The sequence below is a fragment of the Lepidochelys kempii genome, chromosome 15 (assembly GCF_965140265.1).
Source record: "Lepidochelys kempii isolate rLepKem1 chromosome 15, rLepKem1.hap2, whole genome shotgun sequence".
NCBI classification, from domain to species: domain Eukaryota; kingdom Metazoa; phylum Chordata; order Testudines; family Cheloniidae; genus Lepidochelys; species Lepidochelys kempii.
Window position 1 is genome coordinate 26,844,025 of NC_133270.1, and position 25,426 is coordinate 26,869,450.

At 40.0% G+C, this 25,426-nt stretch overlaps 1 protein-coding gene across 21 annotated transcripts in view; it reads right to left on the reverse strand.

Annotated features, from left to right (window-relative positions):
• Positions 1–25,426, reverse strand: part of CLIP1 (CAP-Gly domain containing linker protein 1) — a 120,880-nt gene that overhangs the window by 29,710 nt on the left and 65,744 nt on the right. For 13 of the 21 annotated variants that reach the window (XM_073313340.1, XM_073313339.1, XM_073313326.1 and 10 more), the window contains 11 exons: positions 25,121–25,224; positions 23,276–23,336; positions 22,013–22,045; positions 17,203–17,307; positions 10,944–11,888; positions 9,035–9,151; positions 7,661–7,718; positions 7,308–7,391; positions 4,941–5,097; positions 4,096–4,261; positions 3,782–3,997 (listed from right to left, as the gene is read on the reverse strand). In XM_073313340.1, coding sequence (XP_073169441.1) covers positions 3,782–3,997; positions 4,096–4,261; positions 4,941–5,097; positions 7,308–7,391; positions 7,661–7,718; positions 9,035–9,151; positions 10,944–11,888; positions 17,203–17,307; positions 22,013–22,045; positions 23,276–23,336; positions 25,121–25,224 — 2,046 coding nt within the window. The remainder of the gene's footprint in view (positions 1–3,781; positions 3,998–4,095; positions 4,262–4,940; positions 5,098–7,307; positions 7,392–7,660; positions 7,719–9,034; positions 9,152–10,943; positions 11,889–17,202; positions 17,308–22,012; positions 22,046–23,275; positions 23,337–25,120; positions 25,225–25,426) is intronic. The other 8 variants (XM_073313343.1, XM_073313331.1, XM_073313344.1 and 5 more) reach the window with 4 other exon arrangements.

Genomic DNA, 25,426 nt, shown 5'->3' on the forward strand with positions numbered 1-25,426 from the left:
TATATACTGACACACACAAGTCTCTGGGTAATCTCAACTGCTGAAAAATGTTAAAGCCATTTTTATTACAAAACAATGACTAGCTAGTGAGACAGCCTAGTGGAACTAATTAATTAATGATAGTTATGTTAAAGATGCACTAGTTGTGTGTTCATCCATACTAGAGTCTGGCTTTTTAGTAAGACAGCTCCAATAACGCCTCCCTGCCCAAAAAAAGTGATTTAAATGATACCATGTACATAGATTAAGCATGGAGCAATTTTAAAAAGCTACTGTAGAAAACAAAACAAGATTTAGTCAATACCTGGATGAGTTGCATTACAGTTAATCCATAGAGCTATACTAGATACTGACTTCTAGTTACTTTATATAGTGTTTATACTACATGGGTAATGTACCCATGATACCTTATCATAAAAAGGTTAATTTGTTCAAATATTACATCAGAAATATGTCAGATACTTTAACTTTCGTGTGTCAATTTATACACTGAATATTCTGCCAAAGCGTAACATAACACAAGGCTTAAGGCAAATAAACAATGAATGAGAGATGAAAGCAAGCAACAATATCCAGGAAACAGAGAAAAAAATCAGTGAAAGTTATTTAAATCAAGCTAAGGGAAAAATAATTATACACAACATAGAACTGATTTACAAAACAAAATTTCAGTAACAAGGTGCCTGTAAAGAAAATATTTCTAAGTACACTTAATTATTTAAAATCCAGATGCTTAAAATCCCTTATTAAAGAGAAATAAAATTTAATTCCAACTGGCTCTGACTGAAACAGAAATCTATGAGGATATAAAGTTAATTGCTAAGTACCATACTTTGTATTAAATTAAAATATGGATAAAAAGATTATCTAGTAGTCAATAGTGTAGGTGTCCTTTCCTTAATAATACTTCATCTAGTTGATAAATTTTCGCTGAGTGAACACCAAAACCCAAAGTTAATAGGGATGGGTTAGGTTAAACGGTAAAGGAGTAAGTCATTGTAAGGAGAGAGATAATAGAGCAATTACTTATGACTGGAGTACTGTCATGGATGGTTATAAACTGTTCAGGAAGGACAGGCAGGGCAGAAAAGGTGGGGGAGTAGCACTGTATGTAAGGGAGCAGTATGACTGCTCAGAGCTCCGGTACGAAACTGCAGAAAAACCTGAGTGTCTCTGGATTAAGTTTAGAAGTGTGTGCAACAAGAGTGATGTAGTGGTGGGAGTCTGCTATAGACCACCGGACCAGGGGGATGAGGTGGATGAGGCTTTCTTCCGGCAGCTCACGGAAGCTACTAGATCGCATGCCCTGATTCTCATGGGTGACTTTAATTTTCCTGATATCTGCTGGGAGAGCAATACAGCGGTGCATAGACAATCCAGGAAGTTTTTGGAAAGCGTAGGGGACAATTTCCTGGCGCAAGTGCTAGAGGAGCCAACTAGGGGGGGTGCTTTTCTTGACCTGCTGCTCACAAACCGGGTAGAATTAGTGGGGGAAGCAAAAGTGGATGGGAATCTGGGAGGCAGTGACCATGAGTTGGTTGAGTTCAGGATCCTGACGCAGGGAAGAAAGGTAAGCAGCAGGATACGGACCCTGGACTTCAGGAAAGCAGACTTCGACTCCCTCAGGGAACGGATGGCCAGGATCCCCTGGGGGACTAACTTGAAGGGGAAAGGAGTCCAGGAGAGCTGGCTGTATTTCAAGGAATCCCTGTTGAGGTTACAGGGACAAACCATCCCGATGAGTCGAAAGAATAGTAAATAAGGCAGGCGACCAACTTGGCTTAATGGTGAAATCCTAGCGGATCTTAAACATAAAAAAGAAGCTTACAAGAAGTGGAAGGTTGGACATATGACCAGGGAAGAGTATAAAAATATTGCTCGGGCATGTAGGAATGTTATCAGGAGGGCCAAATCGCACCTGGAGCTGCAGCTAGCCAGAGATGTCAAGAGTAACAAGAAGGGTTTCTTCAGGTATGTTGGCAACAAGAAGAAAGCCAAGGAATGTGTGGGCCCCTTACTGAATGAGGGAGGCAACCTAGTGACAGAGGATGTGGAAAAAGCTAATGTACTCAATGCTTTTTTTGCCTCTGTTTTCACTAACAAGGTCAACTCCCAGACTGCTGCGCTGGGCATCACAAAATGCGGAAGAGATGGCCAGCCCTCTGTGGAGATAGAGGCGGTTAGGGACTATTTAGAAAAGCTGGACGTGCACAAGTCCATGGGGCCGGACGAGTTGCATCCGAGAGTGCTGAAGGAATTGGCGGCTGTGATTGCAGAGCCACTGGCCATTATCTTTGAAAACTCGTGGCGAACCGGGGAAGTCCCGGATGACTGGAAAAAGGCTAATGTAGTGCCAATCTTTAAAAAAGGGAAGAAGGAAGATCCTGGGAACTACAGGCCAGTCAGCCTCACCTCAGTCCCTGGAAAAATCATGGAGCAGGTTCTCAAAGAATCAATCCTGAAGCACTTGCATGAGAGGAAAGTGATCAGGAACAGCCAGCATGGATTCACCAAGGGAAGGTCATGCCTGACTAATCTAATCGCCTTTTATGATGAGATTACTGGTTCTGTGGATGAAGGGAAAGCAGTGGATGTATTGTTTCTTGACTTTAGCAAAGCTTTTGACACGGTCTCCCATAGTATTCTTGTCACCAAGTTAAGGAAGTATGAGCTGGATGAATGCACCATAAGGTGGGTAGAAAGCTGGCTAAATTGTCGGGCTCAACGGGTAGTGATCAATGGCTCCATGTCTAGTTGGCAGCCGGTATCAAGTGGAGTGCCCCAGGGGTCGGTCCTGGGGCCGGTTTTATTCAATATCTTCATAAATGATCTGGAGGATGGTGTGGATTGCACTCTCAGCAAATTTGCGGATGATACTAAACTGGGAGGAGTGGTAGATACGCTGGAGGGGAGGGATAGGATACAGAAGGACCTAGACCAATTGGAAGATTGGGCCAAAAGGAATCTGATGAGGTTCAATAAGGATAAGTGCAGGGTCCTGCACTTAGGACGGAAGAACCCAATGCACAGCTACAGACTAGGGACCGAATGGCTAGGCAGCAGTTCTGCAGAAAAGGACCTAGGGGTGACAGTGGACGAGAAGCTGGATATGAGTCAGCAGTGTGCCCTTGTTGCCAAGAAGGCCAATGGCATTTTGGGATGTATAAGTAGGGGCATAGCGAGCAGATCGAGGGACGTGATCGTTCCCCTCTATTCGACATTGGTGAGGCCTCATCTGGAGTACTGTGTCCAGTTTTGGGCCCCACACTTCAAGAAGGATGTGGATAAATTGGAGAGAGTCCAGCGAAGGGCAACAAAAATGATTAGGGGACTGGAACACATGAGTTATGAGGAGAGGCTGAGGGAGCTGGGATTGTTTAGCCTGCAGAAGAGAAGAATGAGGGGGGATTTGATAGCTGCTTTCAACTACCTGAAAGGGGGTTCCAAAGAGGATGGCTCTAGACTGTTCTCAATGGTAGCAGATGACAGAACGAGGAGTAATGGTCTCAAGTTGCAGTGGGGGAGGTTTAGATTGGATATTAGGAAAAACTTTTTCACTAAGAGGGTGGTGAAACACTGGAATGCGTTACCTAGGGAGGTGGTAGAATCTCCTTCCTTAGAGGTTTTTAAGGTCAGGCTTGACAAAGCCCTGGCTGGGATGATTTAACTGGGAATTGGTCCTGCTTTGAGCAGGGGGTTGGACTAGATGACCTTCTGGGGTCCCTTCCAACCCTGAGATTCTATGATTCTATGATTCTACTTGCTTAAAAGACATACGTACTTTGGCAAGTTCCGCTTGTTTTTTCAGCTCCTCAGCCTGTTTTTCCAAGTCTCTGGTTTTCTCTTCTGCACTTTTCAGCATCTCTTCTGTGTCCAGTAGATTCTGTTTAAGCCCTTTGATGGCAGCATTGTGCTCAGCAACCATCTCAGAATTGTTTTTCTCATGCGTCATCTGCAGATCCTTGCACTGATTCTGGCTTTTCTCAATTTGCTTTTCCTGTCAGATTTTAGAGCAATTTTTATGCAATCAGAAATCTAGGTTTTTAAATACCCTTTCCAACATAACTAGTGAGCTTTTTCTATAGTTCTTCTTACCAGGTCTACTAATTTATCTTGCATTTTCTTCAGTTCAGCCTGATGATTCTTAAGTGTTTCCTGATGGTTCTGTTCAGCTTTACGTGTTGTCTGTTCCATATTTTCCTGCAGCTGAGCTGACTTCTCATCTGATTTTGTAAGCTGAATTTGTAGTTCTTCTAGCTTTCTAAAAAATAAATAAATCAGAAATTAGCAAAATGACTTTTTGCTGAAAATGTAACTAATGTACAGACACATAGCTCTCTCCAAGTTGCAGCATGCTTCTATTACATCTTTAGTACAGACCAAAAGTTTAGAAACAGGTTTGTTCAATCACTAAAAAGTGCACAGAATGTTCTATCAAATTAAATGCACCAGTAACAAGATTCAATGCACACAAAAGTACCAATGTAAGGGTAAATCTGACCCCAAAGTTCAGGGTTTTGCAAAAACAGAAATGTTTGCATTAAATTATGTTCAAAACAAACACACATTCTCTTGCAGTGTTTGGGTTGCATGCATTGTATTTGTGCAGGAGAACCAGAAATTGTATAGTTTACTTTCTGTGTCTAAGCTAAAAGAAATGCAATGATACTCAAACCCTGAAAAAGTATATTCATTTAGTTTCAAAAGTGCCAGAAGTTGTTATATAAATAAGAAGTTATTAAATAATTTTTAAACCAAGTGTCTTTTAAATCCGATATATGTACAGAGTATTTAAGACAGAATGAATTTGATGGCACAAGCTCTGTTGTCATATCAACGGGAATCAGATTTGTTTCAGGATGAGCTTTCATAGCTACTTACAAAAGGACAAAAAATGTAGGAACAAATGGCAGGAAAATGCTCTGACAGCAACGGGATACCTTTCTTTTAACCGCAGCTCATCATTCATCTTTGTCAGCTGAGAAGAACTATCTCCCGAGGACTTCATTATTTCTGCTATATCATTCTCGAGTTTGGCTTTAGCTTCAGTCAACTGCTGTTCTTTTTCTTCCCTCTCTTTCAATTTTTTCTCCATAACTGAACATAAAAAAGTTAATGTTCTAGTAAATGTAATCCACAGGCCATGCACAACACACCTAAATGCTAACAAGAGACTGTAAACATCAGAGTTAGCCTGGTGCCATAAAATTAGCAAGTTGAACTTCCAAAACTAAAAGTCACATTTGGGTTTGGACTGTAAATTGTAGGCTCTTGGGTAATGGAAAGGTGTAAAACTCCTAATAGAAAAGTATAACATTGTACATGGAAAGACACAGAAAAAGCAACTAATCAAGAATACAACTTGCAGTTGATGCTTCACTTATCTATAGGTATCAGGCTGTTAAAAATTGACGCTGGGCTCTACCATTAGGAGAGAAGTCCAGCAGATACATTTGGGCATACTCGCTTAACTGAAGTTACATGCAGCTATCTAGGGAAGAATATTAGACCAACTAGTCTTTAGAGCAGTGTAAACACAAGGAGCAATGAGAGCTACATCAAGTCACTGTAGAAAATGGCTCCATATACATGCAAGCTAATGACTACCTCCAAGGAAGAGACTAGGAAGCGGGGCTTAGGAGGTTTTCTTTTATATACATAAGGTCAGTTTAGACTGCAGTAAAAAGAGATTAGGTGGACGTGTACAGCAGGAAATGGTACTACAGGTTATGAGACAGGGGATGGTGATGTGCTAGCTCGAAGGTCACAGAAGTAAACAACCACACTAAAAAGGAGTCTTCACATGTAAACAGGGTTCATATTCTTTTCATGAGCTGTCAAATGCTTTCTATGTGTCTGTTACAAGGCACATGCCATTTACATGTTGCATTTCATGAACACACTAACGGTACCCCTACACTGCACGCTCCTTATGGCAGTGTGTAGAATGGATACACTATACGCCCCCAGCATAGCTATATGTAGCAGTGTAGATGGTGAGCCACTCTTCAGGCAAGTAAACACATGCCTGAACCTGTAGGGTATGTACCCTACACAGTTCTCTACATGACCAAGCTGTGCTTCCCCCATCTCCACTGATATTTTAGCCAGTGTAATATCCATGGAATTACCCAGGGTACAATCTGGACTGATGGACCTGTGTCCCCTCAATTCTCCAAGCTGGGATGCGTGTTTTTCTAAACTTGGAATATGTCTCAGTAATGTTATACAGTAGAATCTTATAACTTTACATACAATGTTGCCACACATTTTCCCAGGACAATAACGATCAGCACATTATGAGTTTTCAAATGGTACATCACAAAGCATATTTTGTATAAAATCCATTATAGTTTTGTAAAAAGGGTGAACATAGGGATATAGACTGCCACACCTCCCCCTTTACAAAGCTGCAGGAGGGTTACCCATGGGCTGACCTGTAGACAGTAGGTAAGGGCCCTCTTTCCTGGACATGGCATCTGCCACCATGTTTTCTTTTCCCTTTATGTGCACAATTTCCATATCAAATTCTGGTAGTATGAGACCCCAGTGTAGCAGTTCGGAATTTGAGCCTTTAGTTCTGTTTAACCAGATCAATGGTGAATGATCTGTTAAGACCCTGAACTTTCTATTAAAAAGGCATGGCTTCGGTAGCTTAACTGCTCACTTCATCAGGTGAACATAGGGATACAGACTGTCACAGTATCCCTCTGCCAGAGCCTTTCAATGATGCATGTAGCTATATACTGCAGAGTAGGCACATCCTGGTTTTCACTGAGAGTAGAAATTGCCTACTCTCTGCTGTCAGCCGTACCCTGAGTGCGTCATCCTCATTTCCCAGCCTTCACCCTGGAGCATCTCCACTAATAATCAACTTAGATCAGTTGCAATATTAACACATTTTTGTATGTGTGTTGTTTGTGCCATTAAAGCAGATAAATTACTAATGCAAAGCTTTAACCGGATCCCTGGAATGGACTTAAGCAACAAAGGTTCAACCAGGAAGCTAGCTGAGCCAGGAAATACTTTACCATTACTTCCTTGCCATGGTCAATTTGCAGTGTCTCTATATATAGTTTTTCAGTTGTGTTTACATTTCACACTAATAGTGTGTTTTGTTTTAGCTTAGGACTAGGGCTTGGTTCAAACAAGAATCTGACTTTCTAGCTTCCCAACGTTAGTTTGCAGACACAATGTCTGCCACTATGCGGGTATTAGTCATCACCATGTGCTAAGAGCAGCAAGGTGGCATGAAAACATAAAGCTGATGGCACATTTCAAACCCTTCAGTTTTGTCATTTCCTTACCTATCAAATTAGATTTTAACTGATCCAGTTCCAAGGACATGAGTGCAAATTGCTCTTCTTTTTGGTTCAGTTTTTTAATAGTTTCTATGGAAATAAAATGATATTTAAAAGATAAAGTTAATTCCCCAGTTATTGTGGCTCATCTTGTTAAAGAAAACCTAATTTTACAAGGAATTCATATTACTCAAATCAAACAAGGAGGCGGCAAAAAAATCTTGTTTTATTCCTAGTTGCCAAGACAAATCCTGCTAAATTAACAAATATAACCTTTAGGCTCTTGAAGAAATTTTTTTCAGCACCATTTTTTTCCAGCGGGTTTTGAGGGGATGCATTTCAATTCTAGGGAAACATACCTTGCATAGATTTTTGAACGCTTTCTGCCTCTTCAGCAGCACAAGTAAACTTGCCTTTCTAGAAGGGAATGAAAACCCAAGACAAGTTTTAACTGTCTGGTAATGACACACTATTATTCAATATGAACTTCATTAAAAGTAGTGTTACTATTTTTTTCACTTTCTGATTTCATAAAGACCCACTACTGCCATAGGTGTATTAGACATTTTTGACTTGTAATTTATAGTCTATTGTGAACTTGGCAAGACAGGGAAGTAAAAGAAAAAAACAGTCTCCCCATTTTCGTTTGAAATGGGGTCCCCTAGGCAGCAAAGGGAGCTTCTTTGTAAACTAGGACAGCGGTACAGCAGCAGCTAAGCTCTGTATGGGAGACGTGGTTTACAGGTATCGAAAGTGTAGCGGGCCCCTGGACCTCGATTTTAGAAAGTTATAAACTTTAGCTCACAGGCTGTGGTGGACTTGCTGTTTGAACGGCCCCATGCAGCCTTGTGGCCAATCTCATGCCAGCCTTTTCATAGAATCATAGAGTATCAGGGTTGGAAGGGACCTCAAGAGCTCATCTAGTCCAACCCCCTGCTCAAAGCAGGACCAATCCCCAATTTTTGGCCAAGATCCCTAAATGGCCCCCTCCAGGACTGAACTCACAACCCTGGGCTTAGCAGGCCAATGCTCAAACCACTGAGCTATCCTTCCCTCCTCCATCCATAATGGCGGGAAGAGATGGAAAGTTAGCGACATCTGAGGAAAGGCCAGGATACAGAGATAGATAAAATACTGGGGCTCCTCAATCAACATAATAAAACACAGCAATGGCCTTAGAAAGACCACATGGAAAGACAGACACACACACATCTTGCTTCCTCCTAAGGCTGGGATAATCGCAGCAGGAGCTAGCCCAAATGTAGAACACTGAGAAATTTAATTATTATGTTGCAAAACAAGAAGGAAGTGAAAATTTGTTATTCAAAAGCTACTTGTAAATAACACAGTGAAGTAAAGTTAACTCATACAGCACTTATAATGAAAAAGGACTATACCTACCTTAATGACTATTCTAAAAATGTGTTATATGATGTATTTGATCTGGCTCAATGTTTTAACTGTAAACCAGTAACAGCTGAGCTCTGCTTAGGCAACAACTTGATAAAGTAAAAGTTAATCTTATTGTACTTTTCATTTTGAAATCCGATATACAAAGCACTTGGACTCAAAGCCTGCATTCCTTACTTGGACAAAAGTCCATTTGAAATTACTGAGATTTTTGCTGGAGTAAGGACTGTTACATTTGACCTTTGGATAATAGTGACGATTTCCCCCTAAAAAGCTCAAAGAGAACCCAATGGGTAGAGACAAGATTTCTGAGAATTACTCACCAAAAGTTGAAGCTCTTTTTCCAAAGAATCTTTAACTTGATTTACTGCACCCAAGTTTTTGTCCAGGTCAAGAAGCTTTTGCTCTTTGCCCTGCAGTTCTTTGGCCAGATTACTAGCCTGGCAGGGTGGATTAGATGGAGTAAAACAAAAATTACAAACATGAATGAAAACATGAAGAACATAAAATCTTGAGCTTCAAGGAAATAACTAGAATGTTCAAACCATCATATGTAGAAAAATTAAAAAAACCTGAACAAAAGCTGAAGGAAAAATGTTGTGTGTTAACTGAATATAGCTGATTTCCACTGCAGGCTGCACTACAGTATTAAACTGCATCTTGGAATAAGTTTGAGACAATCCTTGTGATTTGAAAGTAGTCTAAATTTAGTTCTCTCAGAATTATTCTGCAAACATTCTTTAATGCTAGACATTTTGGGTATATTCAAGTGTTTTAAATTGTGCTTATTGCATCAATAGAATGTTTCTTACTGGAATATTTAGTAAGCACCTTATAACTGACTGTATTGAATATTACATAGTGCTGGCATGATTTCCAAAGATATTGAGCACCTGCACCACCCACTGACTTTCATGGGAATTGTGGATGCTCAACATGATCTCTGAAAATCATGCCGAAAGTCCATGTAAGTCCAATTTTTTGGCACCATTTGTGGAGAGGTTTAGGAAAGTGGCCTCATTACTTTTTCTTTATGATCACAGAGCTGACTTGACAGATCTTGTGTGAAGGGGAAAGAGCCCAGACACTACATTTCACTCCCTTCATTCCAAACTACAGTAGCAGAATAATCTTCCACCTGTATAATATAGTGATATTCAACTACGAAGCCATTTTGTCAGTTACTGGCCTGAGCGCCAGAAAAATCACCGACACACACACACAATGTGGCAATCTTTGCTTCAAGACATTTCATGTGATGATGCTGTTTCACACAACACCATCATCATGTACAGATGCCCCATCAGCTTGTCTCACTGTGATTTTATGGCTTTCCCTGGCCCGTTAGATACAGCACCTTTTCCCTTGCCTCTTCCCCCTTCCTGGCTAGTAGGAGGGAGAGAGGAAAAATAGTTATTTATCCAATCAGTTTTCCACTCCTGGATTATTAAGGGCTAAGGAATCTCTCCTTCATCCCTCCTCCCTCTATCTAAAGGGAGATGAATTCCAGAGGCCACTGGATTTCACATTGATGAGGTGATTACTTATAGCTCCCTGCACTAGTCTCACAGGCATTAAATGCTCCACTTATTCGGACTGTGCCCCAGACAGAACTCAAGACACAGAAGTGAAGTGACTTGCCCAAGATCACACATAACGTTTGTGGGAAGACGAGGAATAGAACTCATCTCATGACTCCATGTCCTGTCCCTTAACCACAAGACCCCCTTCAAAGCAGTACACGCTCTTCCTAGGCTTTTAGAAACAGTATGAGGAATGTGAGGAAACCTCTGTGCAACTCAATATGTTTATCAGAGAGGCAAGAGATTTTCCTAGAGTCACACATCACTTAATCTCAATACATCCACTATTTAACTTATTACACATCGATAAATACATGGATTCTTCTTGCTTACTAGGACCACCAGTGCCCCAACACAGCTCTCAGAGCAGAGGTTATAGGATTCGTAAGTTCACAGCAAGAAAGAACTTCTATGGGAGCACGATCCACACACCTCTACCCAAACCACAACCCTACAAGACAAGATACAGCCTTCCAGATTAGATGTAGTGGACAATTTCTCTAAATCTCTTCAGATGATTAAAAAAATATACTGTCTCTCCTAACACTATCTTCCCTTCTGTGATGAGCTCATGATTGTAGATAAAAAAGGTAGAAATGTAAATTAAAATAAAACAAATTAAAGTAAAAAGATGGATGTTGATACAAACCTTGCTACTCCCATCAATCTTTTCAGTCTCTAGGTTTTGTATCAGTTTCTCAGTTGCCTCAAGCTGCTTCCTAAGTTTCTGGATTTCCAATTTACCTTCAGAATTGGCTTTCTGAAGCACATCAAGGTCCAAAATCTTTTCTTCAGCAACTTTGATCTGTGTTGTTAAACTATCAATAACTTTGGTTTGTTCATTGCATTTGGCTTGCAGTACCTCTAGCTCCTTTACCTTTATTTCAGCTTCCTGTAATTTGTTTAAAGCGTCTTCCATTTCTACTAGATGTTGATCTTCTGCACTTTCTAGTTTGGTCTTCAGGCTTTCCAGGCTTCGCTCTCCCTCCTCAGTGATTTCCAATAGCTTTGCTTTCAGAGCTTCAATCTCTTTCATATGCTGAGATCTTTCGTTTTCTTGTTTTAGTTTTAAATTTGATGTTTCATTTTGATGCTCTAATCTCATTTTCTCAACTTGGGTCTTTAGGTCTGCGAATTCAGCAGTCTGAGCCCCAACACCTTTGCTGAATGAAACCTTTAGTTCTTCCATTGCTTGCTGATGTAAAGCAATAGCAGATTCCAGCTTTGATTTCCAAAGCTCTGTCACATCTGAATTCTCCTTGTTGGCAAAATCTAGCTTAGTTTTCAATAACTCATTTTCTTTTGCAATTCTTTCATGTGAAGCTGAAAGTGCTTTGATCTCCTTCCGATAAGATTCTTCACCAATTCCAAACTTCTCTTTTAGTGAATTTATTTCATTCTGATGTTCTTTGCTAATTTCTGCCACTTTTTCTTGCAAAGAACTTATTTCTTGTAGCAGTGAGAGAGAACTGTCCACATCGCTGACTGGCTTACTAGACTCTAATCTCCCTCGGAGCTCAACTACTTCCTTCACCCGTAATGCTAGATCTCTTTCTAGTTCCATGATGCGAGATTTTTCGGATACTGTGGCCACCTATGATCAACAGCATTTTAAAAAGAGAAATAGTTACACCACATATAAAAGCATGAAAAGATTTTTAAGTCTCAAAAAAAATCTTCAATTATAACAAATTAACCTCATTAGTATATCCATACCAACCTTTTTGACAATAACTGGCCAAAATCAGATCTAGTCTAATCCAAATTCCTATTCCTACTGAGATAGCTCACGGAGCATAAGTAAGAACAAATGTTTGCTTTACATGGAAATCTATGAACCGAGACAATCTAATATACTTGATTTTGTTTACTCTTTAAATTATTTCCTTTCTTTTAAAATAAAAGTACCACTACCTATGTTTACACCCCTATAACTTTTATTTAAGCCAGAATGTATTTAACCTCCCTTTCTGAAGTTAGCTGTTAAAAGAAAAAAAATTGTTAGGCAAAAGTTTACAATCGCAGCTTGTATAGAGGTTACCATGGGTTAGCAAAATGCTTCTATGGACTAATTTAAAGTGGAATGATGAAGGGTGGAGAGTTTGCAGTCTTCATTTGTCCTGATAATTGCTTCCTTACACCATTCATATTGGTTTTGAAGCTAACAGAAAAATGCAAATATATTTATTTGGTCTAGATGTACCAATAGTTGAAAATCCCATTGCATCTATCCCCAGACTGTCTTTAAAAATTATTCTTACACTACCCAAGGCCTTTCTCAGAATGCCAAAAAAGGGTTAAAGAATTAAGCCTGTGACATGCAAAAGCATCACAAAACCATTGGTTCCTGATCAGGAAATTACTGTCTCTGCTCCTCCTTATATTATCAACATCAAGATTAAAGATATTACTTACCTGAAATTATTCTTTTTAAGTATTTTGTACAGATCCCACTCTTCGTTTTATATTATTCCATCTATGACCTCAAGAACAAAACTATAATGTGTTTTAAATCTCTCCCACATAACCCATTAACAGCAATATATTTTGCAGTATGTACTGGGACATAGGTCAGGAAAGAAATTTGAAAGCTAAAGAAGAAGAACTGCTTACTATAAAACAGTAAGTGGAATAAGCAAGGATATTTGGAAGTTGTTATCTTGACGGAACAACTGATAACCTTGCAGTCTATCTAGGATATATTATTAAGGCAGCAATATCTTGAGGAAGTGTTTAATAAGTTAAATGACTGGCTTTCACATATCCTATTAAAGCTGGTATGTATCATTGCAGAATCTAATCAACAAAATCCTGCCCCATGAACAATGAAGAAAATGTACAGCATATTAGATAACTGTTTCAATGACTCAGACCAAAGCTCACTTTGTCAAAGGAAAAGATGGCCAAACAGATGAGAGAGAAGGAAAAAACAAACCATCACTCCTTCCTAGGGTTTCCAACCCTCCCAGTTTGGCCGGGAATCTCCCGGAATCGGGCTCAATCTCCCAGAGGCTACTGAAGCCAATCCAGGAGATTTTAGGTTGCTAAAAGTTAGGTCGGCAGCACAGTGGGGCTAAGGCAGGCTCCCTACCCACCCTGGATCCATGCCGCTCCCGGAAGCGGCTGGCATGTCCAGCAGCAGCTCCTAGGTGCAGGGGCAGCAGGGGGTCTTTGCGCGTTGCCCCCGTCCTGAGCACCAACTCTGCAGCTCCTATTGGCCAGGAATGGGGAACCGTGGCCCATGAGAGCAGCAGGGGTGGTGCCTGCAGGCCAGGGCAGCCTGCAGAGACCTCTGCATCTAGGAGCCGCTGCTGGCCCTGCCACCGCTTCCGGGAGCCACCCGAGGTAAGCACCATCCGGTTGGAGCCCTTACCCCAACCCCCTGCCCTATCCCTGAGCCCCCTCCCGCACCCAAACTCCCTCCCCCATCCCTGAGCCCCCTTCCACACCCACATTCTCTCCCAGAACCCGTACTCCGAACCTCTTCCCTCAACCCCCTCCCACATCCAAACTCCCTTCCAGAGCCCACACCCGAAAACCCATCCTGCACCCCAACTCCCTGCCCCAGGCTCAGCCCGGAGTACCTTCATACTCCGAACCCCTCAGCCCATACCCCAACCCCCTGCCTATGAGGGTGAGGGAGAGCTAGTGACAGAGGGAAGGGGGCTGGAATGAATGGGAGGCGGGGCCTTGGAGAAGGGATGAGGCAGGGCAGGTGTGTTTAGGTTTGTGCGATTAGACAGTTGGAAACCCTACTCCTGCCCCCTACAACTAAAACAGAAACTGATATGATGAGTAATTTTCTAATGCAGAAAAATGATAGTTCCTCAAGAACCTCAGCAAACCAGCTCTCTCAAGGCTTTTCATTTTGAGGAGAAGGATGAAGACAACTGCCAGCTGCTTGATTCACAGACTATCTTTAAAGGATACACCAACTGGCCTTGAAATATTTTCCTTTGCATTGCAAGGATCATCATAATACAGCTGGCGTTAATTGGTTCATTTCTATGCCAGGTGGAATTCTTCACATAGAGGGCTGAGCTCACTTATCACCTCTTGGACCAGTTTTACAGGTTCTCATCAAATATTTGATACTACATTCTGAACAGCTGTAGTGTATTTTAAGGTTATTCTCATCTCTCAGTTACTGAGGGTTTGTCTTCTCCAGCTACAAGATTCCATGAACACTGAAGCCATCAATGAGGGCTTCTCAACCCAGCATTGATGTGCACATGTGAGAGGAATTTAGGAACAAGGAAATTCATAAACAGTGATGTCTTGCAACAGGTGACCTAGACTCCTATCATGTAATGGAAGATTTATGACCCTTTGTCATATAGTCATTGACTTTCTGGTAATATTTTACCAGAGTTATTTTTTAGCACAATTTGGTCAGTCATGCTGAGGTGTCTGCTGAAAACGGCCAAAAATAGCGAGGATACAATATGGCCAACATACACGATTCTTACTAACCTGTCCTACAGTTGTAGGCTTTGCATCTTCTCTTTTGTAAATACAAATAATTTTGACTGGTTGTTGCCAAAAAGTCTGAGGTTTTAGGCCCTATGTGGGCAGTTTGCTGGAGTGGAGCAACAACTATATTTCTACAAAAAAATACGCACCCTCTTCTCCCCACAAACACATGTCCCAAATCTGGCCTAGGATCCACTAGCATGGACCCCAGCAATGGACTGGGCACAGATGAAGTCCCCCCGTAGCTTTACATAAACCCTGGCACAGAAGGGCCCTTCAGGTACTGGGAGTTGCTCAGTCTCTACTGAATCTCATGTTAAAGGAACGCATAGTTGTATGCTCCTGTACTAGTCTGGTCCATCACCACAGTGATGCAGAATGACAAAAATGAACCAGACACACCTCTTTCTCTTCTTTGTAGTTTCACTTTTGCCTTCCTGGGGTCTAGAAAAGAGCCAAAGTTCCTCAGTTTCTTTGAGAATAGTAAGGACCTGACAGGTGGGGAAAAAACCTCAATCAACAGGAAGCTCTCCAGCCAAGCAGAATTCATTCCCTGTAGAGGTTTCTTTTCTTTCCCCCAAAGAAAAAGCAACTGGCTTGTGTTGCATCTGCTAACTGATGGTCAGTTAACCAGAGGTGCCAAGATGCTCACAAATTGGGCTCAGGTTTAGCAAGTTTTGAAGAATCCCTTCTCAGTGCGAGATATTTGAATGCTATGATACCATGCACATGCTGCAAGTAATATTAAACTGTAATTCATCTGCAGGAGTTTTAAGATTCCTCAGTTTCGCAAGTGCCGCTAAATCATGAAAATTTGGATCCATTGCTCCCATCCAAATAAAAGTTATTGGATTACTATACATTTAGAAGATTGTTTCCTCCTACATAAAAGCAATCCATCTCTACAACTTTATAAACAAAGAGTGGGAATCTATAGAATATACTTCCTGTCAGAAAACAGAGACCTTACTGGACTTCTGCAAATACTAAAGTTAAAACTTCAGATTGATAGGAGAAAGTCATCTTATTAATCTTTAGCATCCAAAAACACAAACGATTTTTGCTAGGCAAGTGTGGGGATTACATAGGTTCTTATTAGATGTATGGCAAAGGGCTAATAGCCATCCATATCTATATTCTTCCCACTCAAATTCCCTTCCTTGCCTGACAAAAATAACTAGTAAGCAGTACATTGTCATTAATGGTGTGGTTACTGTTTGCCTGTCATTCTGTTTTAATTACATGTGGCACTTTCTGGTGTGGAGAAAATGATCAGTTTAAATGAAATCAACATGCTTTATATTGTCGTAGAAGAAAGCTGATTGGATCACTTGCAAGCACTTTAAGAACAATGATTATGTCAAATCACTGACATTCATTACAATGCATAATATGCATTGTTATTTAAAATAATCTAAATCAATGGGGAGTAATCAGAGCTGTAGGCTGACCAGAGTCATTTCAAATTACTGGAATGCTTTAAGCTTAGAAACCATAAGCAAGTCATTCCTTCAAGCACAAAATAAAAAATGTCATTTTTTCATATGTGCAAAGGCATCCAAATATGGAACTTGGGAAGTCATTTCCATTCTTCATGGTTCTGGACTTCTGAGACTACATCGGTACGATAAAGTACTATTACACTCTGCTAAACACACCTGCAAAGGGAGTACTGGGGTCAACTAATCTAGTCACATAGGATCTGTCTCAGCTGAAATTTGACACAGGGTTAGCATCTTTCTAGAGGAGAGATTAATATGGTTCTTGGTAGAAAGATACTAACATTGTTCCAAGTCTCTGCACATGTAGAACTTCTTCACCTTTCTAACAAGGGCATTAAAAAAAAAATCGGATGTAAGCAGAATATGTAACTAGTGCCGCTGGGTTCCCTATGGAAGGACTATACCAACGGAGAACAAACAAACAAACTGTATGGCCACAGTACACACTGGTCAGCAAAATAAGCACCCAATGTTACAACCTGTACATAAGGTCCAGATTGCTCCATCCCCCAAAAACCTTCAGACTGGAAGAATTTGAGTAAATTAAATGAGAACATTTGTCTATTCACAGCATGTCAGCATTTCTTTTGAAGCATAAAGAACCTCACTATCTGCTACAAGTGAACTGCTGAATACTTTCATAAATAGATCCACAACTTTGTTTGCCGCTTTGCACCTGTAGTCAAGTGATATCTTTCCATTTTGAAGAGATCTTACCTGGATTCCTTTGTAGAACTATATATAATAAAAATGTAACAAAAAGTCAAAATGTAGTAGTCGTTTTAGTAGTGTCCTTCTTGGCTACTTTCTATAAAAGAATATGGCAGAAGACAGGCACTCTCTTCAATATCCATTATACCCCGCAGACTGTGTGATCAGAAATCCTCCACGTTACAAATAGGTCTTGTTCATTTAAATAGTGAAAACCATTACCCTAGTGTCTTCTAACTCCCTCTGGAGTTTGTCAGCTTTGGTCTTTTCAAAGAGCAGGCTCTGTTCAAGCTCCTTAATGCGGGCATGCTCCAGTTTGGTCTGCGTCTGTTAGTAAAAAGGAAAGGAAGAGAACACAACAGTGCCACCATCACATGCCAGCACAAGAGGAGGATGCCACATGCAGGCCGTGCTGCCAGTATCTTCTACCAAGGATGAGCAGAGAAGATGCAGTGGGTAAAATGAACAGGGAAACTCTATGGATGAGAGAGATGGACTGAAAGTGTAAATGGTCTGATGTGTAAAATAAAACAAACCAATCACAAACAAGAAGAAATACGGACAAAAAGTAAGGTAGATTCATGCAGCCAAGTAGAAGTTATATATCAGTATGTGAAGTTTACCAGCACAAATTAGAATAGTTAATACTTTTTAAAGAACTATAAGCCCCTTCCCGCATCACCCCCAACTAATACTGTATATTTATTTGGATGTAGCTGAGTTAGGTTTTTAATTATGAACTAGGGGATCAAAATTCAGACCTGGTGTCATAGGTGAAATAACACCATGGAACAGGAGCAGCACCCAGCAGGTCTGAATTTGGCTGTAGATATTGATTAGGGCTTCTGTGGAATGCTATTTTTAATTTCTCTATTGTTTTCAAGTTTGTGCCATAAAAATCTTCCTGGCAAGTCCTAGGCATGTCAAGATTCATTTGTTGCTATTATATGAATGGTGTGAATACACACAGAGTTACTCAGAGCTGCAGAACATCTTTTCCCCACCTTTCCAGAAGGGGAGAAAATGTGACTGATTTAGACTTATTGCTCTGTAACTAAAATGCTGATTTGACCATGGTACGTCACTCAAGTCTAAATTGGTTAGGCCAAGAAGAGGAAGTAAGAGGACTTGTGCCCTTTGTACTTCTAAAAGGCATTGTGTTCCAAGAGAGAAAAAGGAACCACACAAAGCAGAGCCAAGTACCTCACAAAGGGGTAGGTTTTATAAAGAACTGTGGAATATCAGGATACAGCTCCTGAATATTCAACAAAGGGGCTGAGACGCTTTCCCAAGAGTCTGCAAGAAAACATGGAGTTTAAGAGAGATGGAGAGTCTAGCAGTTACTCCCTTCTTGACTTGCACCACTGTGGGAGGGAAAAAGAAAAGCACATCCAGACTTAAGAACTGCATGTCACACTCAGCTCTGAACTGCAGAGTTCAGTACATTGTGTCAATCTTAATACACATAATCATTAACCTAAAATATGCCATATTTTAAAAAGAAATATTCATGCCTGTTGGTTTAAGTGTCCTTTCCTAGAAAGAGGTGTGACCATCCCAACAACAGGGTGACCACTTGATGGAGGCTGAATATTATTTTATCTGTCTATGGCAAGACATGCTTCTCATCATGAGAAGTTACCCGTGGCAGACTGGAGCAACATTCTTCTATGTGATTTAGTTGTAGCTGTAATTTAGTGTGAAGTACAGCGGATGGATGTAATTAAGCTAAGAAATATTAATTAGAAGAAACAGGTCTTTAGCTTGCAGAGCCAGCCGTAGAATACGAAGGAGAAGAGAATAATGTGAACTAAGATATGTGGGATCCCATCAAGTCCCTACTCCATCTGTCACCATCTCGTTGCCCATACTGTAGTGGTCCCACAGTTGGCAGGAGATCTGTGTATACCCAGGCACTCTACGTGCATTGTGCACCGGCATAGGTAATGTAGACCTAAGTCTCCACTGCCAGTGTTTGTAGCAAGATATTTTAAAATCCTTGTAAAGCAGTGTTATGTATAAACACCGATAAGCTGATTGTGACCATCTTCAAAGCAGCCCCAAACAATCAAATAAAGATCATAAGTACTCTTTGAAGAGGAAGTGAGATGGGGAAAAGCCTTTGTTTTGCTTCAGCTGTGTTCTCCTCCACCCATCAACTAATAAAAAAGATGGTTTCTCCTTACTATTTCATTCTGATCACATCAAGTTATTTCTCTATCTGTGTCAAAAGCTGGAAGTTGACTGGTGCTGAACCAAAATAGTTCTGTATCCATCATGATGGAAATGATAAGCTAATTCTACCAACATAATTCAATAGGCCCCAAAACACAGGGATGCAAAAGTATTAAACTTGCTTCACAGGCCAAACTTTCAGCATTTCCTTGGGCTAATGAAGTTTTTATGTGATTCTATGTCTCCTTTGTTCCTGAAGACCTTCAGAGGGCTTGACAAGACTGCCAGTTTTCCAGAAGAATAAGGATTGTCCTTTTACCAACAGCTTTCCATTATGTGGTTTGATATTCTGATGGGAATTAGAGTTGTTAAGAGAATTTTTAAAATGTCTAAAAGTTTTAAATGCAATAGCTTTAATTCGGAGCATTTGTGGGACTAGTTAGTGTGACTTCAGATCCAGCAAACAAAAAAACCAAGCCACTAAACAGCTCTAGAAATGTCTTGAGGTTTTTTTAACTAGTGGTTTGGGATAAACCTACATACTTACTTTGTCACATTCCCTGAGGTGGATCTATACAGAAGAGCATATCCAGAATTCTCCTTACATCATGAATCTCTACTAAAATATGCACTATCTTAAAGCTTTCTTTCTGTAACACCCATCATACACAAAGCCTCTTTTTAATCCCTTGCTTATATAGCAGCAAAACAAACATATCTAGGTGCTGTCCAATAATACTAAAACCTTCAGAGATCAGAGTTAACAGAACTTATTCAAAAATATCCCACCATGCAGATATTATCTACACTAAAACAAAAATAAATAAAGATGCTCAGCTAAATATAAATAGAGGTGCAATCTAAAACATTCCACTCCAAACACTTTTGCTCATTTAAAGAACAAACAAAAATAAATAAGTCTGACTTCCAAAAGAAAGGCTCCAATTCCAAATAGGGATATCCACTGAGGAACTGTGGATCAGTCTGAGCTCCCTTCCAAACATCCAAAGAGACAAGTCTAAGGGACAAATTCTCCTCTTAGTTACACCAGAATGAATTCAGAAGATTCAATGAAGTTACTCCAGATTTATTTTGGTGCAACATAAAGGAGAGTGGAATTTAATACTAAAGCTTGATTCAGATGTGAAAAATGACAGGGAACACTCTCTCTAGTCTGGGGCATTACAATTAGATGATGAGGGGTGAGACAAATCCTGCCCTGACTTACATCCTCTCCAATTCCATTAAGGATACATCTACCCTGCAAAAAATCCCATAGCAGTGAATCTCAAAGCCCAGGCCACTGACTTGGGCTCATGCTATGGCACCAAAAATAGCAGTGTAGACAATCCTGCTCAGGTTGGAGCTCAGGCTCTGGGACCCCCGCCCATACAGGGTTTCTGAGCCCAGGCTCCAGCCCAAGTGAGATGGTCTACACTGCTATTTTGAGCCCCATAGCATAAACCCAAGTGCCAAGGGTTTTTTTGTAGGGTAGATGAACCCTAAGTCATTAAGTCCCAAATGCAGGCCATCAGTTATCAACAATGCATGCCAATTGCACTCTGTGCCTGCTCTCACTCTTTGAAATGAAATTCACAGCTTAGTTGTGCACCTGTATCTACCTACTGATCCATCCGTACTACTATGCTGAAGCTATAATGCTGACTAATGACTCTGTAACTGGGGCAGCAAGTCTTCAGTCCCTGTGCTGGCATGTTCACCACAGAACATCGTCTGGATAGTTTCTAATCTAGTGTTCCATTAAATAATCCAACATCATTCTCCACTCAAAAGGAGAGCAACAAGGGTTTTTCTTGGGAAATAAGCCTGTTGAGGGAGAAATTAGAATAGAGAGAATTGGAATAAAGACAGAGGGGAATGAGGAGTGCACAAAATAGGAAAGAGGAAAGTCACATGCAGATTTACTTCTAACACACCGTGTGCCTGATTTGGAAGAATAGAGGAGACCCAGATCACGGAAGTAGCTTCATAAAAGGAATACCTAAGAATGCATAGTAGGAAATCAGTTTTAGTCTTGAGAGCTTTCTATTTTGGTGGGGGAAGAGGGGTTGCAGGAGGCAGCCTATTATAAGATCTTCTTGAACCAAATCAAAAGCAGAGGATTTTTTTTTAATTCCATCAGCTTTGTACTGTGGATGGTGTAGAGGGGATTTATTTTAAGGACTTGCAAAGCAATATATTTCTTCTAGCCAATCCTAAACAATTTCTCTGTGTGTTTCAGGAAGAAATCCTGTTATGCTACAATGAAAAATACATAGCTTTGTACAGTGTAAATAATGAGATCATTCTTGTATTTTTAATCGCTTTTCCTTGGATACTGCTTTCTCTTCAGCATTTCATAACAAAAAAAAGAGTAATCAGTAAGGAGAGGTGGGGCTATGCAATTTGTTCTCTAGGAAATTTCATGAAACGATGTACAGTGCCATCCATTGAACAGTAGTGGGAGCTCATGGGAAAGAACGCAGGATTTTGTGATGAATGCAAGTTGAGGCCTGCTTTTACAGAAGAGACTTTTCAGGGCCGAAGACTGTAGTTTCCTGCAAGCTCCTGTTGCTTTTCAGTTGATTGCACTGTATTAAGTTTGCGGTTTTATTTTAAAAACTAATGACGATACGTTCTCCCTGTCTTCAATTAAAGGGGATGCCAGTGTTTAGTCATTACATACATTCTTTGTGATAAGTGTTGTAATTGCTCTGAAAGCAACATGCACACAAATACTAGAGTCAATGTTTCAATAGCAGATTATGCAGTTAGTGATTAAGTCTATCAATAAGCATTTTATCTGTACACAATCTGTTAACATGGGATGTCTCCACACACTTAAATGCCCTCTTACATTTTCAGGATCTTCAGAAATCTGCCTCTTTTGCTATCAGTAAAAATTAAAAAAAAAAATATAGATATATATTTCACCTATTAAATGCTTAACACTATCACTCCAATACAACAGGAGGCATTTCATTAATTTAAATTCAGCTTATACTCCTGAAGATATGCATCTTGTCAAACAACCAACCCGAGTCCTTAAAACAGTTTGCCATGATTTTAAAGTCAATTTTAATTATCAATTGATTTAACAAAACAAATCCAAAAAACACTTTCATGGACTGAACAACTAATAGAGCAGAGTATAGATAGGTACTTTAAAATGGATGGAAGACTGACACAAAGTAGAACTAAAGGAAATGTCACATGAAATGGACCACAAGGCTAGCACTTTCATCATTAATGGTTCATAGGGTTATAAGTCAGTCAGTTTAAATTTCTCCTGTTCTTTACAATGGAATAAGAGTAACCAATGTTTTTTCAGATTAAATATGTTCAAAAACCAGAAGACGTCCAACATTTTTATTTTAAATTTGGATTAAAAAACTGGCAGTGTTTAAATGGTTTCAATTTGTTTCTTTCTTATTAACAATAAAAACACTGTGTACAGAATTATTTCAGAATGTTAGAGTAGAGTTCAGTACATCATACCAGCTAGACAAAGTAGGAAGGTAAATCGTGATAAGAGTACATACTTTGTATTTCACTGGTGTGCTTAATTCTGAACCCTCCCTAAACCACGCACGCCGATGTTAAGTCTTCGTTGAGAGATGTGCAGGGATAGTCATTATTTGGTATGAATCACCCAGAAGACTGAGGTGGTTAAATCTTCAGCACCCACTTCAACAGGGACATGACTATTAACTGCCAGTTTTAGAATTTAAAATGGATTTCTAGTTGTTGGTTTCTTTTAAATAATTTGAAAAAAATGTTAGCAGGATTATAAAATTGCAAAAAAGGATGAAATTTTACAAGGGATAAATTAAATTATTCTGCCACAACCGCAACCACTCAGCTACAGAAGCCATGCTGAAGAATACAATTCACTTAAGGGCCCAATCTTGACCATTTAAGCTTACACAAAGACTGCAGAATTGGGTACTTGAAGGTTTAGGGATCCCCTTCCATTTGTTCTGTGTACTCCTGGAATATCAACATGCAGTTTTAACTCTTCCTTTCATTGTCTTCACACTGTTAGGAATATAATGTCTACAACTGTTTGCACTTCAGTATCCTACCAAATGTGACTTTTACAAAGTTGACAGTATTTTACCTCTAGGTCTCCTTTGGTAATGGACTCTTCCTCTACGCGGAACTGAAGATCCTCCACCTTCCTATGAGTCATAAATGAAGACAGTTTTCAAAGAGAGATTGTTTCTTGTACTTACTTTTCATTAGAAATTAAAAACTACAGCAACATTATATTTTAATTACTTAATCAAGTTACCAGAAAAAGTGGGAGAAGAGAAAAAGTTCAACCCTGATTTTAAATGAGAGAACACTGAAAAATTCATTAAAAATAAAGTATGATATCAAAATCCTTCCTGAAGTTCTTTGAAGTTTGGAAGACAGTATTAACCAAGAAAATAATAGTTTAAACAAACAAAATATATTTAAATTAACTAGTCACCATTTCATTCATTTCTTTTTTAGACTCTCAAACAATGACCTGATAAAACGACTTGATCCAGTTGCCATCACTAATTTCTATGATTCATGCTAAAAATGGGTAAGAAAATTAGAAAATGTATTAAAAAAATTAAGAAATTGGGGTGTTTTTTTTAGACATACACATTCTAAAACTCTAGTATAGGCAAAGCAAGTTGATCTTTATCCGTGCTGGCTAGTGGAGAGGAAGCCCGTGGGGGAGGAACAGACATGTGCTAAAGCACAACTTGCCTCATCTACACTAGAGTTTTAGAACATATAGGTAGAACGTATTTGTGAACAAGATCTCAACCCCCACCACCACCTTTTTATCCTAGTCAAACTTTAAGTGGACTGAGATGGACCAGATGGTGTGTTCCTGTGGAAGAGGGCTCTGAAGTTAGATTCTGAGCAACCTACACTGGATCCATAGTTCACTCAACTCCACAAGAAATGTAGAGAGGAGAGAAAGGGTGCCTCATATCCCTTTAACAACATGCACTGGCTGGAACTTTGTTGAGTGACTCTGAAGATGACCACATCGAGTCTTCTCAGTCAAAGGCAGGGCTTGGGGGGATACAGGGTCTTTCAGACAATTAGTGTAAAGAAAAGGAACAATAAGAATTTAAGTTAGTATTTATCTTAACAGTAATTACAACGCTGTCTACGCAACAACTCCCTGCTTTTGGGAGTGAAAGATTTAAGGTGGTTGGATTTCAAGTTACTGCATGAGACTGTATCTAACACAGTGCAGAGAACTGTCAAAGAAAATAAACCTAGAGTATTTAGGTATACTACACTGCTGAAGCTGTGAACACTTCCCCAGTTGCAAAATGCCACTTCAGTTAATAAGACAAGGAGTACTTGTGGCACCTTAGAGACTAACCAATTTATCTGAGCATAAGCTTTCGTGAGCTACAGCTCACTTCATCGGATGCATACAGTATGCACCCAATGAAGTGAGCTGTAGCTCACGAAAGCTTATGCTCAAATAAATTGGTTAGTCTCTAAGGTGCCACAAGTACTCCTTTTCTTTTTGCGAATACAGACTAACACGGCTGTTACTCTGAAACTTCAGTTAACGTGCATCAGTCATGTATAGCAACAGCTATGTTACTTGGCAACATGCTGAAGGTGAGCTCAAGGCCAGCGAGGACCAGAGTTAAAGTAGTCCCTCACTGCCCTAGCAGCTGGTGAAAACAGGCTCATAGCATTTATTATAGAAAGAGCTTTTATTTTAAGCCCTGTGTGATGCAACCTGCAGAGGCTGCCTCAATACCACCGCCTCTGCAGTTTGCAAACTGTTGGTCTAAGCAACTCCATAGCATGAACTATGCAGGTGACTTCACACCAGACACAACACCCTATATTTGTCCCTTTGGAATTAGTCTGTTACTGGCAAACCACCACAGTTGAAACACAAAACCTTGTTTGTGATGGAAAGAAATCCCAAATAAAGTTTTTGGTTCACCTTTTCTCTTCCTCAAGCTGGTTGAGAAGCTCCACTTTTTCCCTATCAGCAGCTTCGACCATAGCCCGCAACTGGTCCATTTTTGCTTCCATTTCCAGTACGTGCTAATTAGCAGCAATGACATAGAATTTAGAAAGTAAAAAGATTAGGCAAGTCAATATTTACTTGAAGAAATTTAAACAGGGTTCTATTTAAGTGTGAAGAAAGCCATATGGTTTGCAGGAAAGTCAAAATGGACAGTCAACTATTCTGCATGGAAGTTTAAATGGAAAGATTAAGAACAAAATACTTATAGCATGGTAAAAT